The sequence below is a fragment of the Anthonomus grandis genome, chromosome 3, assembly GCF_022605725.1.
Source record: "Anthonomus grandis grandis chromosome 3, icAntGran1.3, whole genome shotgun sequence".
Classification (NCBI taxonomy): Eukaryota; Metazoa; Arthropoda; class Insecta; order Coleoptera; family Curculionidae; genus Anthonomus; species Anthonomus grandis.
In genome coordinates, this window is record NC_065548.1 from 2,069,279 (window position 1) to 2,086,094 (window position 16,816).

Consider the following 16,816-nt stretch of genomic DNA (forward strand, 5'->3'; position numbering starts at 1 on the left):
CCTGCCGTGGATATACGTTCCACCTATATTGGACTTTAATTTCTTGTTTTCCATGTGGAATTTCTAATATTCCATGTAGGTAGGTGTGTTCTGCGTATTATTTAGCAAGTTCTTGATGATCATTTTAAATCAGTTTTCCAAGCGGTTGATTACTATTTTTGTTGTTTTCGACTGTCTGTAGAAGCAGGTACAATTATCTGGAAGATATTGACAATTTTAGGGATAAATTTTTATCATTTTAAGGCATTTTTTTTAGACATTTCCACTGCCTGAAATAGCAAGAAAAATTGCAATTTCAAATACTTCAATATTGAAGAAAATTATTGTCATATATGACAAGTTTAAGGCAATTTTTCCAGGCAATTGAGAAAATTTTTGATTACTCTTTGCTACTGAAGGTGTAAGGAAAAATGAAATAAATTCACAAAAAATTACTGAAAGTCAAGATATTGAGATTCTTCTCACAGGAGTGCTTGGAAAACATCAAATAATTTATCTCTCATTGACAACTGAATATATTGAGTTCTAGTGGTTAAAATATTGTAATTCTAGTGGTTAAATATTGTAAGGGCTCTCCAAGCATTTGTCTGAAAAAAAAATAATTAAATTCCATACACTAAACATCAAAATATTGACATTTTTGTCACTGGAGTGCCTGAAAGAAATAACATAAAACAAACAAATAAATATAACAATAATTTGTCATTTTTTGCCAAGTGAATATCGTGATTTTTAGTGGTTAAAAGTTTGTAATTAGAGCCTTTTGAATGCTTTAAGGATAAAGGAAGCATTTTCTGAAAAAAAAATTAAAATGCATAGATTACAAATCAAGATATTGATATTTCTCACTGGAATGCCTGCAAGTAATAAATTTTTTTTTTTTAAACCTTCAAAGTGAATATCTAGATTTTTGGGATGCTTCAACTATTTAATCCAAAAAATTAACTTCCATATATGTAAAAATATTGTTATAAACTAGATCTAAACAATATATATCTATAAACTTTATCTGGGGTCTTCCTGAATGAAAGGATTTTATTATAAAAATATGAAGGTATGAATAGACAAACTAGGGGTTTGTAAAAAAGTTACTAGTGGGTCATCACACATTGAACTTTATTCAAAGTTAATAAGGATGTTACTTTCTTAAAAAATAACCACAAAAATTGATTTTATGAGAAAACATCTTCCTTATTTAACCGTTCACTTCCAAAATCTTTAATATAATTAAAAGTGTTTGAAGAAGAAAACTAGCGGTTTCTAAAAAAATTACTAGTAAGGCATGATTGAACATCATTGAAAGTGTATGAAGGAACAAACTAGGGGTTTCTACAGATATAACCAGAGGGTTTTTATAGTTTCAATATACATATTTGCACATAATATTAAAAACAAAAAATATCTTTATTTAGCAAAGCTATATTCAATAAAAACATCAACGAAACATAAAGTAAAAGTATAAGTTGGCCATAACTGTATTAGGACTCTCCGGTTTGTCCATGGATGGTCTCGGTAATCCAGAAACAGCATCCCGGTTCCAGAAATATCCTGTCAGAGATATTTAAACTACAGATATTTAAACTCTTTGTTTCCTTTAAGCATTTGGACCAAAGCTACTGATTGTACTGGTTATTTCCAGTACAATTTTAAATATTTTTTTTGTTCACAATTCACAAAAAATTGTACTAAATATTCTTCCAAAATCCCTTTGCTAAAATACATCGCTCTCAAAATTTTCAATTACAGATTATAAGAAATCAAATTTTAGTCAAAGGGCGAAAAAGGAAAAAAGTTCCAGTTGAATTTTGTACAAAATTTGTCAAATGGTACTAAGACCACCTTATACGAGTAAAATGATGAAAAGAAAAAAGTGCGTGGTGGTGCGAGGCCTCTGGCCACGCACAAATTATTTGCAGTACAATTTTTTTTTTATAATTTTCAATAACCACAAAATTATACTGCAACGATATAAATGAAATTGTACTAAAAATGTTTTGTAAAAACACTTCATTAAATTACAAAATTGCTAATAGAAAAAAAGGTTTTAGTAAAGTCCAATTCAGAGATCTATTAGAATCTTTGATGTGTCGCAGATGCCGCACTAACTAGTCCGTGCGCCTATGTCATATTTATTGTCGCATGATATACATGTTTAAATGGTAATATCACAAGAAAATAATATCAAAAAATTGACCGCGGACTAAAATCCAAGCATCTTACAAAATATTTTAAACACTCCCAGCACTCACAGACTTGTCACCTCTTTTTAGCCAGTCTATTAAACAAAGATAAAACATCTGCGTTCTGGCGATTCCTACTTTAGGCTGTGCAAGTAATTGTGTATCTCTCTCTATCCCACTGGTTTTGAGAATTACGGGGCCGTACCCAGATAAATTTATGGGCTGTTTTTGTATTACTTTTGACGTGTTTTTAAAGAAATCTTTAAGGATGGGTCTATCACATTTAATAGTTGGGAGGGAGGTCAGGTGAGGTCATTATTATTTGATGGATTTTGCTGGTTTTCCTTTTTCCCCTTTTATAAAAGTGGTGTATTTCGAATTTGGCCTGTATTCGTCTAAATTTTTTGCAGTTTTTACTGTGAGGAAGTGTGTTTTTTTATTTGTGTTTGTGGATTTGTTTTAGTATTATAACTGCCCCTGTTTGCCCTTCAGTGACACAATAAAGACTACTTCTTCCACCATTCTCTGGGAAAAACCCTTTTTTGCTATAGTAAGAAAAACACTGTTTTTATTAAGAAAATAAGTCTAAAATTTTGTTTTTTACAGCTTACTTCCTTCTGTTGTTGCAGTTGAGGATCAAATTTCGTGTTTGTCTAGGATTTTTTTTTGACGAATAAATTTACAACAAAAGTTACATTTTTTTCTTACTTAATAATAACCACAGTAATTTTTTCAAGAAGGAAAATTTTGCAATTATTGATTTATGGATTACTCTGAAGATTTTTTTAGTCTTTTTTAAAGAAATGACTAAAATCCGCTTGCTAAAAGCCCAGAACATTAAAATTTCATCCCAGGAGTGCCCGTGCGAAAAAAAACATTTGTCCCTTATTGGCACCCCAATATTTTAAAATCAATATTTTTTCAATTATTGATTTATGGCCATCTCTTTTCTGAAGAAATGATTGGAATTTATTCATTAAATGTCAAGACAATTGAATTTTCATTCCACGAGTGCCTGTAAAAAATAAAATAATTTGTCCCTTATTGACACAATAATATCTTGAGTTCTAGTAGTCAAGATTTTGAAATTATTGATTTATGGACTAAGGCTTTTTTAGTCTTTTCTGAAGAAACGCTTGAAATTCATTTACTAAAAGTTAAAAAATTGGATTTTTTGTTCCAGGAGTGCCTGTAAGAAAAAAAATAATTTGTCTCTTATTGGCCCGCCAATATCTTGAATTCTAGTAGTAAAAATTTCGTTATTATTGATTTATTGACTACTTTGAAGACTTTCCTAGTCTTTTCTATAAAAATAACTGAGATTTAATAACTAAAAGTCGGAAGAAAATGGACATTTTATTCCAGAAGGAAAAAATTTGTCTCTTATTGGCATCTTACTTATACCTTAAGTTCTAACAGTCAAAATTTTCCCGTTATTGATTTATGAACTACTTTAAAGGTTTTTTATTCTTTTTTGAAGAAATGACTAGAATCCATTTATTAACAGCCAAGAAAATTGCATTTTTATTCCAGGGGTGGCTGTAAAAGACAAAATAATTTGTTTCTGGTTAGTACCCTAATATCTTAGGGTTCTATTAATTTAATTTTGAAATGAATGAGTTATGGACTACTCTGAAGGCTTTTTTAGTTTTTGTTAAAGAACTTACTAAAATCCATTTTATAAAAGTCAAGTAATTGGAATTTTTATTTCAGGAGTGCCTGTAAAAACATAATAATTTGTCAACATTTATATGAGATAAAAGTATACTTATCTCATTCCTTTATGACCTAGATAGAGCTAAACTTATGTGTCAAAAAGATATTGATACATTTTAATATTCAAACGTTTTTTCATAAATAACATTTAAATAATAGAGTGTTTATAGGTAAAAAAATTGAATGGGTTTATAGAAATCACGAATTTTGTTCCAATCTCATCTTTTGGCTCATTGACAACATGCAGCAATTTATGCCCTTCAGCGACACAATAAAGACTGCTTCTCCCTTATTTCTCTGGAAAAAAGTCCCTTTTTTGCCATAGTAAGAAAACCCTATTTTTATTAATTAAACAAGTTTAAAGTTTTGTTTTTTTCAGCTTACTGCCCCTGTTTGTCCTTAAGCAACACAATAAAGAATATAATTATAATGTAATGCTTTTGTATCCATATGCTGATGTGCGAAATGAAGTTGAAATCCATAGCAGCAACAGAGAAACTGTTTCCTTCCTTAATGGAAGAAACTGCTAAAGAACAGAGGCAAAAAAACAGAATTTAGAAATTTGTATTAACTCTTTGGGCCAGATTCAAAAGACTGGTTAAATTTATAAAAGTATTTAGTATCCTCACTGTAGTTTTAGGATTCAGTATACTTAAAATGTAGTGTCTTGTATAAGATTTTTAGTTTTTAGTATAAGCATTTATTCTTTTTAGTTTTCATCTAATCTCTCCTATTATGCACAATAACTAAATATGAGGCAAACAAATTAATAAATATTACATTCAGGATGTAAAGTGTGTTTTTTACAAGTAAAACTTGTGTCTTTTAAACGCATAAGATATAGACAGCTAGATGATTTTTATTTGGTAAAACTCATTTTACGTACTTAAATCTTACTTATATTTAAATTAAATATTATCTACCTATCAACTATCCTGAATTTCTAACTTAATAAAACTAATCCCAAGAATCTCGAATAATAAATTTTAAGGCCGGACCTGTGCAACTTTTCCCGCTTGAGTGCCTGTGACTCAGGTCAGACTTCTAACAAAATAGTACGTGGGCGCATGTAGTCAAATTTTACAAAACAAATGTATAAATTCTTAAAAAATGCTTAAAACATTTATTTATTTAATAAAATATTAAATATCGCTTAGAATATTACTTTATGACTCTTTCTACATAAAATTTTGCGATTTAAACATGCATGTCATGTGACAATATAAGCAACACCGGCACACGGACTATTCGCAGCACATCAAAGATTCTAATAGATCTCTGAACTGAACTATACAATTTTTAATTGCTGCATATAAAGCAAATTTTGCATAAAATTCTACTGGTTAGTGAGGGAAAAAGTTTCCGTATAGTTTTGTACAAAATTTATTAGAAAATCATACAATTGTACTTAATCCACCTTATACGTGGCTAGAGGCTACGGTATTTATTGTATGGTACATTATTAAAGAACAAACCGCCTAATAATTTACAAATTTTGTACTAAAAATAAAATTGTACTGAAATCAGCCTCAATGAACAAGTAAAAAGGCGAAAGGAGAAAGAGAAAAAAAGTTCAAGTACAAATTTGTCCAAAACTTGACAGAAATCATTCAATTGTACTAAAAATTTCCTAAAGTCACTGCAAGGCGTTTTAGTATAATCTCCAATTAAAGTGTATATAAAAAATTTTACATAAAATTGTACTAAAATCAACCTTAATGGACCACTAGTGGGGGTGAGGATGAAAAAGGAAAATAATTCCTATAAATTTTTACAAAATTTGACAGAAATCATCAAATTGTACCGCCTTATGCGAGAAAAATGATGATAACAAAAAAGTGCGTGGTGGTGCGAGGCCTCTGGCCACGCACAATTTGTTTCCAGTACATTTTTTTTTATAATGTTCAATAACCGCAAAATTATACTACAACGATATTCATTTAATTGTACTAAAAATGTTTTGTAAAAACACTTCATTAAATTACAAAATTGCTAATAGAAATAAAGGTTTTAGTACAATTTTTAATTGCTGCATATAAAGCAAATTTTGCATAAAATTCTACTGGTTAGTGAGGGAAAAAGTTTCCGTATAGTTTTGTATAAAATTTATTAGAAAATCATACAATTGTACTTAATCCACCTCATACGTGGCCAGAGGCTACGGCACATTACTAAATTACAAACCGCCTAATAATTTACAAATTTTGTACTAAAAATAAAATTGTACTGAAATCAGCCTCAATGAGCAAGTAAAAAGGCGAAAGGAGAAAGAGGAAAACAGTTAATAATAATAATAATGTTTCTTTATTTAGCATCATGCTACAAAAAATTACAAAGAAAGAAAATTTTTAGAATATAACTAAAAATAAAAAGGAAAATTTAAATGGCATATAGTAAACTAACAAATAGGTATTATAGGTATAAGTATAAATTATACCAACAAATGACAACAGATAATTAAAAAAATATATATATAAAACTTAAAACTATCATAAATTTGAAACAATAAAATTTAAGACCTTAACTAAGATAAAAAAAAAAATAAAAATATGTAAATATAAAAAATTTAAAACCTAATCTAGAGCCTAAAAAATTTAAAATTTAAAAATATAAAACCTTAAACTATATTAAAAGAGTAAAGATAAAATAATAAAACACAAAGTAATACAACCAAAATAAAACATTTATACCTTATACCTATACAATATAATATAATTTAATTTCTTGGGATGGAATATATATATCTTTTTAATGTTTTTCTAAATGTGACTAGGCTTTCACTGTTCTTTAAATGTATTGGCAATTCGTTAAAATATTTGAGGCCTTTATGGAGAATGGTATTTGTCATTCTGTCTGAAGTATGTCTCCGTTCCAAAGTTCAAGTAAAAATTTGTACAAAATTTGACAGAAATCATTGAATTGTACTAAAAATTTCCTAAAGTCACTTTAATTACAAGGCGTTTTAGTATAATGTTCAAATAAAGTTTGTATAAAAAATTTACTGAAATCAACCTCAATGGACCACTAGCGGGGGTGAGAAAGAAAACGGAAAAAAATTCCAATAATAAATTTGTACAAAATTTGACAGAAATCATCAAATTGTACTAAAACCATCTTATGCGAGTAAAACGATGATAACAAAAAACTGCGTGGTGGTGCGAGGCCTCTGGCCATGCACAATTTGTTTTCAGTACATTTTTTTATAATGTTCAATAACCACAAAATCATACTACAACGATATTCATTTAATAAAATTTAAAAATGTCTTGTAATAATACTTCATTAAATTACAAAATTGCTAATAGAAAAAAAAGGTTTTAGTACAATTTTTAATTGCTGCATATAAAGCAAATTTTGCATAAAATTCTACTGATTCGTGAGGAAAAAAGTTTCCATACAGTAGCCACGAACATGTTATTTTCAGTACAATTTTGAACCATTTTTATTCACAATAATCATAAAATTGTACTAAAAATGTCTTTTAAAATTTCTTCACTAAAGTACAAAATTCTTAATAGAATAAGAAGTTTTAGTACAATTTTCAATTTATAATATAATATCAAATTGTATTGAAATCAAACTGCTTGGCCAAGGGAAGAGGGAGGCACAGGAAAAAACTCGTTAAGCAACGTTTCGACTTTTCAATAAATCCTCTTCAGGCTTCCAAATACACTTTTAAAGTAAGTAACACTTTTAAAGTAAGTAATGGTGAAGCCAAAGCACTAGGGAATTATGACCTATCAACCCTATCAAAGGCCTTAGTAAAGTCGCTATATATTGTATTGAAACTAGCATAGAGTTTTTTTACTAAAAAAACGAAGTTACAAAATTGCATATGTTCAATATAATTGAAAGTGTTTTAAGGAGGAAACTAGCGGTTTCTAAAAAAAATACTAGGGGTTTACCTTAGTAAAAATAAAACTAGTTTATCATGAAGCAAACTAAGGGTTTCTAAAAAAATTACTAGTAGGTCATACATTGAACATAATTCAAAGTGTATAAATATAACCAAAGGGTTTTAGTATATATAAAAGTGAGTGCCTAGAAGTAATAAACTAATTTATCTTTTACTGGCAAATGAATATCTTGAGTTCGAGTTATTTTCTCTATGTCTATGACTCTGAGGACCTCTCAAAAAAATCGCTCTCATTCAAGATCACCCCTATTTTTTCCTTTGGAGAAAAAAAAACTTTTAGCAGCAAAGTCATCGCTGAACACTGAAACAGTAAAATACTTTTTCATTATTTAACGAGAGGGGCACTTTAACCGTTTTTAGCCAGCGAGCCATAAATCTTACCTACGGTCATTAATTCTTTATTCCCTCCGGGAGGGTGTTATCGATTTCCGATGATAGAAACTATTAGCCGGGAATTTTCTCTTTAAGTACATAAAATAAAAAAAAATGCATTTTAAGGGTCATTCGGGCCATTAAAATCATTAGGGCATAAAATGGCCATGAAAATATTCATTTGTAACCCAAACATTCATCTGATAAAGCAGAAGTTTCTTAGATGATGGCTCTGACATACAGTTTCCCTTATCAAAAAATAATTGGACTTTTCTGATGTAGTTTATTCATTTACATACGAAAATCATTAATTCATCAATATTCCCTGTGATACTTCAGGCTGAGACGGTGATAAAGGTCATAGAGAGGTTAAATATTTTCACTTTTTTTTTGGATGTAATATTCCTATTGAATTTTTCTATTACGTCTTCTGGAAATCATGTTTTTCTGCATCAACTTTTTCCACGAAAAATTACATTTGAAGAATATGCCTTTATTTATCACTAGATCAATAAGTGTGCAAATTTTCCTGATCTGTCCAAGACTTTCGATTGTGTTACTCTTTAAAACTCTTTCTTACTTCAAAAGTGATTTTGCTCTTATGAGTATTAAAATTCATCCTGTTTACTGATGACACTACTTTTAAGCCGATAAATTATGCTATATATATTCTCTTGCGTTAAAAACATTTAGATTGCGTTCTGAAAATAGCAACAAAACTTAACATCTGTCTGCATAACAACCGGGAGCGAATATTATCGACCTTGATTAGTCATAGCAGTAAATATACCCTATAATATATCTACGGTCGGTCAGTTGCGTGTGATGCTTTGCATCGTCAGTTATTCATTTTAATATGGCGTCATCTAAAGGAAACGTAAGGTTTGCTTTGTTTTATATAAAAAAAAATCTATGCAAAAGGTTCCAGAGAAAGTTTATACATATATATTGTTTAATATTTATAATTTTTTTTGAAGTGAATGCTTTAGAGTATCACAGAAATCAAGATATTCAGTTGCCTGTAAGAGAAAAATTATTTTATTACTTCCAGGCACTCCTGGAATAAAAATGTGCATATTTAGTTTAGAAGAACCCTTAGTCTCAGAAATTCTTTTACTAGTATGTTTCCTGATTCACTTTTATAATTATATGAAAACCCTCTGGTTATATCTGTAGAAACCCCTAGTTTTTTTCCTTCATATACTTTGAACTATGTCGATGACCTACTAATTAGTATTTTTTTTTACGAACCCCTAGTTTATTTTATGATAACGACAAAATAACCCCCTAGTATTTTTTTTAGATACCACTAGTTTCTTTATTCATAAATGTGTAAGAGTCAAACTGTATAAAGGAAGAAGTCTATTTTAAAAGTGAAGTGAATGGTTAATAAGAAACATACTTTTTTCCATAAAATTAATTTTTGTTGTAATATTTTAAAAAAGTATCTTCTTTATTATGAATTATGTTCAATGTTTGATGACTTTTATTCTTTCTATTCACACACTTCCATATTTTAATAATGAAATCCCTCTAGTTACGTCTACAGCACCTGCCAGTTTGTTTCTCGATACATTTTTGTATTTAAGCATGATGTTCGCACACTAGTAACTTTTACAAACCCCTAGTTTCAGTGAAAATATTAAGTTGCCTGTAAGAGACCAATTATTTTATTGATTTATTATAGGGCACTCTTGTAAGAACAAAATTAATATCTTGATTTTTGGTTAAAGGATTTCAGAATTTTTTTCGGAAAATACTCGAGAAATCTTCGTAGTATCCCAAAAATCTATAATTATAAAATTTTAACCACTAGAACTCTAAATATCCACTTACCAGTCAGAGGCAAATTATATTATTAATTCCAGGCACTCCTGTACGAAAAATACGAATATCTTGATTTTGTTGGATAGACTTTAATTTGAAATGGCCTTGCAGCATTCAACAAATCAATAATTACAACATTTTAATCACTAGAACTCAAGATATTTACTTGCCAGTAAGAGACAAATTATTATGTTTCTTCCAGGCACTCCTGTAACAAAAAAATTATAATCTTGATTTTTAGTTTGTGGATTTTAATAATTTTTTCAGTAAATGCTTGAAAGGTTCTTAGAGTATCTCAAGAATCAATAATTACAACATTTTAATTACTAGAATTTAATATATTCACTTTTTCAATAAGAGATATTTTTTTAAATTTATTTCAACCTCTTCTAGGAAAAATGTTGTTATATTAATTTTTAGTGTATGGATTTTAATTCTTTTTTCAGTAAATGCTCAGGAAGTCCTCGGAATACTTCATAAATCAATAATTACAAAATTCTAACCACTAAAACTCAAGATATCGACTTACCAATCAAAGACAAATTATTTTATTTATTCCAGGCACTCCAGTGAGAAAAATTTATGTTATCTTGATTTTTATTGTACGGATTTTACTAATTTTCCACAAAATAATGAAGAGTTCTAAGAGTCACTAAGAGTCTTTATAAATTAATAATTATAAATTTTACCCATTAGAACTCAAGATATTCACTTGCCAATGCGAGACAAATTATTTTGTTTCTTCGAGGTACTCCGGTAAGATAAATGCGAATATCTTGATTTTTATTGAATAGATTTTAATAATTTTTTCCGTAAATGCTTGAAAAGTCATAGGAAAATTTAAAAAAAATTTAATAATTACAAAATTTTAACAACTACAACTCAAGATATCCACTTACCAGTCAGAGACAAATTATTTTATTAATTCCAGGCACTCCTGTACGACAAATAAGAATATGTTGATTTTTTTGGGTGGATTTTAATATTTTTTTCAGAAAATGCTTGAAAAAGACTTGCAGCAATAAATAAATCAATAATTACAATATTTTAATGACTAGAACTTAAAATATTCACTTGCCAATAAGAGACAAATTATTATGCTTCTTCCAGGCATTCCTGTAAGAACAAAATTAATATCTTCATTTTTATTTAATGGATTTTAGTCATTTTTTAAGTAGATGCTTAAAAGGTTCTCGGAGTATCCCAAGAATCAATAATTATAACATTTTAATTACTAGAATTTAATATATTCACTTTTTCAATAAGAGATATTTTTTAAAATTTATTCCAACCTCTCTTAGGAAAAAATCTTATTATATTAATTTTCAGTGTAGGGATTTTAATTTTTTTTTCAGTAAATGCTTAGGAAGTCCTCGGAATATTCCAAAAATCAATAATTACAAAATTCTAACCACTAGAATTCAAAATATCGACTTACCAATCAAAGACAAATTATTTTATTTATTCGAGGCACTCCAGTGAGAAAAATGTCTGTTATCTTGATTTTTGGTGTACGGATTTTACTAGTTTGTTCACAAAATAATAAAAAGTTCTAAGAGTCACTAAGAGTTTTCATAAATCAGTGCTTTAAAAGCCCTTAATGTCTCCAGAAATCAATAATTACAAAATTTTAACCACTAAAACTTAAGATATCCACTTATTAATTAGAGACGAATTATTTTATTTATTCCAGGCACTCCTCTAAGAACAAAAGTAATATCTTGATGTTTAGTTTATGGATTTTAATCCTTTTTTTAGTAAATGCCTAGGAAATCCTCGGAGTATTTCAAAAATTAATAATTACAAAATTCTAACCACTAAAACTCAAGATATCGACTTACCAATCAAAGACAAATTATTTTATTTATTCCAGGCACTCCAGTGAGAAAAATGTATGTTATCTTGATTTTTGGTGTACGGATTTTACTAATTTTTCACAAAATAATGAAGAGTTCTAAGAGTCACTAAGAGTCTTTATAAATCAATAATTATAAATTTTACCCATTAGAACTCAAGATATTCACTTGCCACTACGAGACAAATTTTTAATTTATTTCAGGCACTCCAGTAAGAGAAAAATTAATATCTTGATTTCTAGTGTATGGATTTTAATCATTTTTTCCGTAAATACTTGAAAAGTCATTGGAGCATCCCAAAAACTAATAATTACAAAATTTTAACCACTAAAACTTAAGATATTCACTTACCAATCAGAGACAAATTATTTTATTAATTCCAGGCACTCCTGTACGAAAAATACGAATATCTTGATTTTGTTGAATGAATTTTAATATTTTTTACAGAAAATGCTTGAAAAGGACTTGCAGCATTCAACAAATCAATAGTTATAATATTTTAATCACTAGAACTCAAGATATTCACTTGCCAATAAGAGACAAATTATTATGTTTCTTCCATCAGGCATTCCTGTAAGAACAAAATTAATATCTCCATTTTGTATTAATGGATTTTAGTTATTTTTTCAGTAGATGCTTAAAAGGTTCTCGGAGTATCCCAAGAATCAATAATTACAACATTTTAATTACAAGAATTTAATATCTTCACTTTTTCAATAACAGACATTTTTTTTAAATTTATTCCAACCTTTTCTAGGAAAAATGTTATTATATTAATTTTTAGTGTATGGATTTTAATCGTTTTTTCAGTAGATGCTCAGGAAGTCCTCGGAATATTTCATAAATCAATAATTACAAAATTCTAACCACTAAAACTCAAGATATCGACTTACCAATCAAAGACAAATTATTTTATTTATTCCAGGCACTCCAATGAGAAAAATGCCTGTTATCTTGATTTTTAGTGTACGGATTTTACCAATTTTTTCACAAAATAATGAAAAATTCTAAGAGTCACTAAGAGTGTTTATAAATCAATAATTACAAATTTTATCCACTAGAACTCAAGATATTCACTTGCCAATACGAAACGAATTATTTTGTTTCTTCGAGGTACTCCTGTAAGACAAATGCGAATATCTGATTTTTATTAAATAGATTTTAATCATTTTTTTAGTAAATGCTTAAACAGTCCTCTGAGTATTCCAAAAATCAATAATTATAAAATTTTAGCCACTAGAACTCAAGATATCTACTTATCAAAAAAGGACAATTTTTTTTTATTCCAGGCACTCCAGTAAGAAAAAAATTAATATCTTGAATTTTAGTGTATTGATTTTAATCATTTTTTCCGTAAATGCTTGGAAAGTCATTGGAGCATCCCAAAAACTAATAATTAGAAAATTTTAACCACTAGAACTTAAGATATTCACTTACCAATCAGAGACAAATTATTTTATTAATTCCAGGCACTCCTGTAAGAAAAAAATTAATATCTTGATTTTTAGTTCGTGGATTTTAATAATTTTTCAGTAGATGCTTGAAAAGTCCTCGGAGTATTCCAAAAATCCATAATTACAAAATTCTAACCACTAAAACTCAAGATATCGACTTTCCAATCAAAGACAAATTATTTTACTTATTCCAGGCACTCCAGTGAGAAAAATGCCAATATCTTGATTTTTATTAAATAGATTTTATTCATTTTTTCCGTAAATGCTTGAAAAGTCATAAAAGCATTCTAAAAACTAATAATTTCAAAATTTTAACAACTAAAACTCAAAATATCCACTCGGATATATACCAATCGGAGACAAATCATTTTATTAATTCCAGGCACTCCTGTTTGAAAAATACGAATATCTTGATTTTGTTGGATGGATTTTAATAATTTTTCCGTAAATGCTTGAAAAAGCATAGGAGCATCCCAAAAATTAATAATTACAAAATTTTAACAACTAGAAGTTAAGATATTCACTCGGATATATACCAATCGGAAACGAACTGTTTTACTTATTACAGGTACTCCTGTACGAAAAATACGAATATCTTGATTTTGTTGGATAGATTTTAATTTGAAATGGCCTTGCAGCATTCAACAAATCAATAATTACAATATTTTAATCACCAATTACAATATTTTAATCACCAATAAAAAACAAATTATTATGTTTCTTCCAGGCATTCCTGTAAGAATAAAATTAATATCTTCATTTTTAATTAATGGATTTTAGTCATTTTTTCAGTAAATGCTTAAAAGGCCCTCGGAGTATTCCAAAAATCAATAATTATAAAGTTTTAAATACTAGAACTCAAGATATCCACTTACCAATCGGAGACAAACTATTTTATTTATTCCAGGTACTCCTGCAATAAAACTGCAAATATCTTGATTTTTACTTGATGGATTTTAATAATTTTTCCAAAAAATGGTTGAAGAGGCGTTGCAATTTTTAATAAATCAATAATTACCAAAACTAATTTGAATCACTAGAACTGAAGATATTTACTTGCCATTATTTATTTGTTCCAGGCACTCTCGTAAGAAAAAAATTAATAACTTGATTTGTAGTCTATGGATTTTAATAATTTTTATAGCAATAGCTTGAAAAATCTTGAAAGTTTCTAAAACTCAATAATAACAAAATTTGAGCCACTAAAAATCAATACCTTTACTTGCTAATAATACAATACAAAAGATTGAATTTGTCAGTTTTAGTTACAATTTTGTGTTCACTTATTTTATGATGACAAATGTGAATGTCTCTCGATTAAAACAAATGTTTGCCTACACCATCAGTAAATTGTAGTACAGTGAAGACAACCCTTTTAAATATATTTAACCCTATTACATACAGCGAATTTATAAGCCCTCAATAGGGCAAAGATTTCTATTGTATAAATTTTAATAATTTCTTTTTAAAAAATGTTTTGAAGAATCTTTTGAGCATTCTAGAAATCAATAGTTATAACATTTTAATCACTTAAAATCAAGATATTCACGTGCCAGTAAGAAACAAATGATTTAATTTGTAAAAACTTTTTGCACACAATTAGCAATTTATTAACAGGAAACTCTATACTTAATAGCTGGAAGAAAAAGACTTAAGAATCAAGGCGTGGCTTGAAGACAAAAAGAAACTTTCGCTACTACTGGAAGAAGCGAGAAACCGCCCCACAAAGACCCTTCTTATAAATTTATATCTGAAAAGTAAGGAATCAGCCAACGTGGAAGAACTGGAAGCAGAAACCGAGAGTGTCATGTCAATTACGTTTCCTCGCACCGGGTCTTTGGAACAACGGATCAAAGATATCCAGAAACAGTGTCTGAACCAACTGGGTGACTTGTTAACTCCCGAATTAATTAATAAATTAAATTAATATCATTGGCATGTGTTTTATTGTATATGATACACTATAAATGGATCAACTTCTTCTACACCTTATAATAGTGTCACATTACAGTGTAATACTGTGGATTTTGTGTTTTTGTTTAATGTTATAATTGAAACAACAATCAGTGTCTTTGTGAACTATGGATAGAACTACTTTATTAAGTATTTTTATGACTTCGGATATCTGGGACAAAATTCCTTTTTAGGAGGAAGCACGCTAAAACGTCCAGAAAATCCAGAAATGTTATTTAAAATGGCGACACGCCAACTTTCGTGACCGTAAACGGGGGGGGCAGCACTTAAATCAGGACATAAGCTGATTATGGACCCATTTTTATTAATGTCGCGCTATTATTACTCGCTTTTTTTTCTATTTTAATCAATGAAAAGTTTTTTTATGGTAAGGGATTTTTTTTTATATAGCAAATGGGTTTTTTTGAGTGGAAAAGCAGCTTTTCTTCTTTTTTGATATTGTTGCCCAATTTCAGATGTGATCTCCTTTAAAATTTATTATTTGCCTTAAAAAATTTTTATAATTTCTTAGGAATAACGTGCATTGGAAATTGGAACGCAGAAAATATTTCGTCCTTTTTTTGTCAATAATTAAAAAAGAAATCAGTCCTGGAAGTTGTAAAACTGATGATTGATTTTGGAATAACTGGGAAAAACTGGAATTTCCTGGATTTTCTTGAACGTCTAAAAAATATCACATTTTCTACGATGAAGTTCTCACTATTAAGAAGAACAATTTAAAAGCGACTAACCAGCGAATTTTCAATTTTTTTTATAGTTTGAAATAAATTAATATTATGGGCATATGTAGGAGAAGCTGCGTTCCAATTTTCCAGTTTCTAACTTTCTTGGTGTCAGAGATATGAACATTTTGTCCCTAGAATTTTTTTTTCTATAAATTAATTTTATTCAAGATTTTTTTTATTTTTAATAATTTTTAAAGCAAACGGTGAAATAGGTGTTTAATGATTTTATTAGGAGAACCTATGTTCTAATTTTCAAATCTCTAACTTTATATTAATAATTTAAAATAAAGTCATCATAAATTATACATAAAATCGATTGGCAATTTTGTTTTTCGAAGAGGAAATTTTGTTTAACAATTGAAATTGTAACTCTATAAATTCGAGATATTTTGGAGAATTTCAGACAGTTTAGGTAATTCTGGGACGTAGGCTTAACTGCCTGGAATTTTTGATCCATAATTTAATGTTATTTGTAATTCCAGGCAGACTAGGGACTGAAATAACTCAGTCTCAATTGCCTGGAATTGAAAAAAAGATTTACGTATTATAGACTTTATAAGTTCAGGATATTTTGGCGAATTTTAGGTAGTTGAAGTAATTTTAGGATGTGTATTTACCTGCCTGGAATTCTTGATTCTAGTTTTAATTTTATTTGTAATTCCAGGCAGTTGAGGCAATCAAACAGTTATCTCTATTGCCTTGAATTGAAGAAAGGGATTAATATATTATAATTTTGGGGAGTTCCAGGAAGTTGAGGTAATTCTGGAACGTAGGCTCAACTGCCTGGAATTTTTGA

General features: G+C 28.5%; 2 protein-coding genes across 5 annotated transcripts in view; both read left to right on the plus strand.

The window, feature by feature from the left end:
- LOC126733736 (hemicentin-1) overlaps positions 1-16,816 on the plus strand; it is a 613,913-nt gene that overhangs the window by 348,273 nt on the left and 248,824 nt on the right. The gene's annotated exons all lie outside the window — the stretch shown is intronic.
- On the plus strand, positions 8,914-15,253 carry LOC126733738 (uncharacterized). Its single transcript, XM_050437128.1, has 2 exons — positions 8,914-9,061; positions 14,958-15,253. The coding sequence occupies exons 1-2, from the start codon at positions 9,041-9,043 to the stop codon at positions 15,246-15,248; spliced, it is 312 nt and encodes a 103-aa protein (XP_050293085.1). The 5' UTR covers positions 8,914-9,040; the 3' UTR covers positions 15,249-15,253.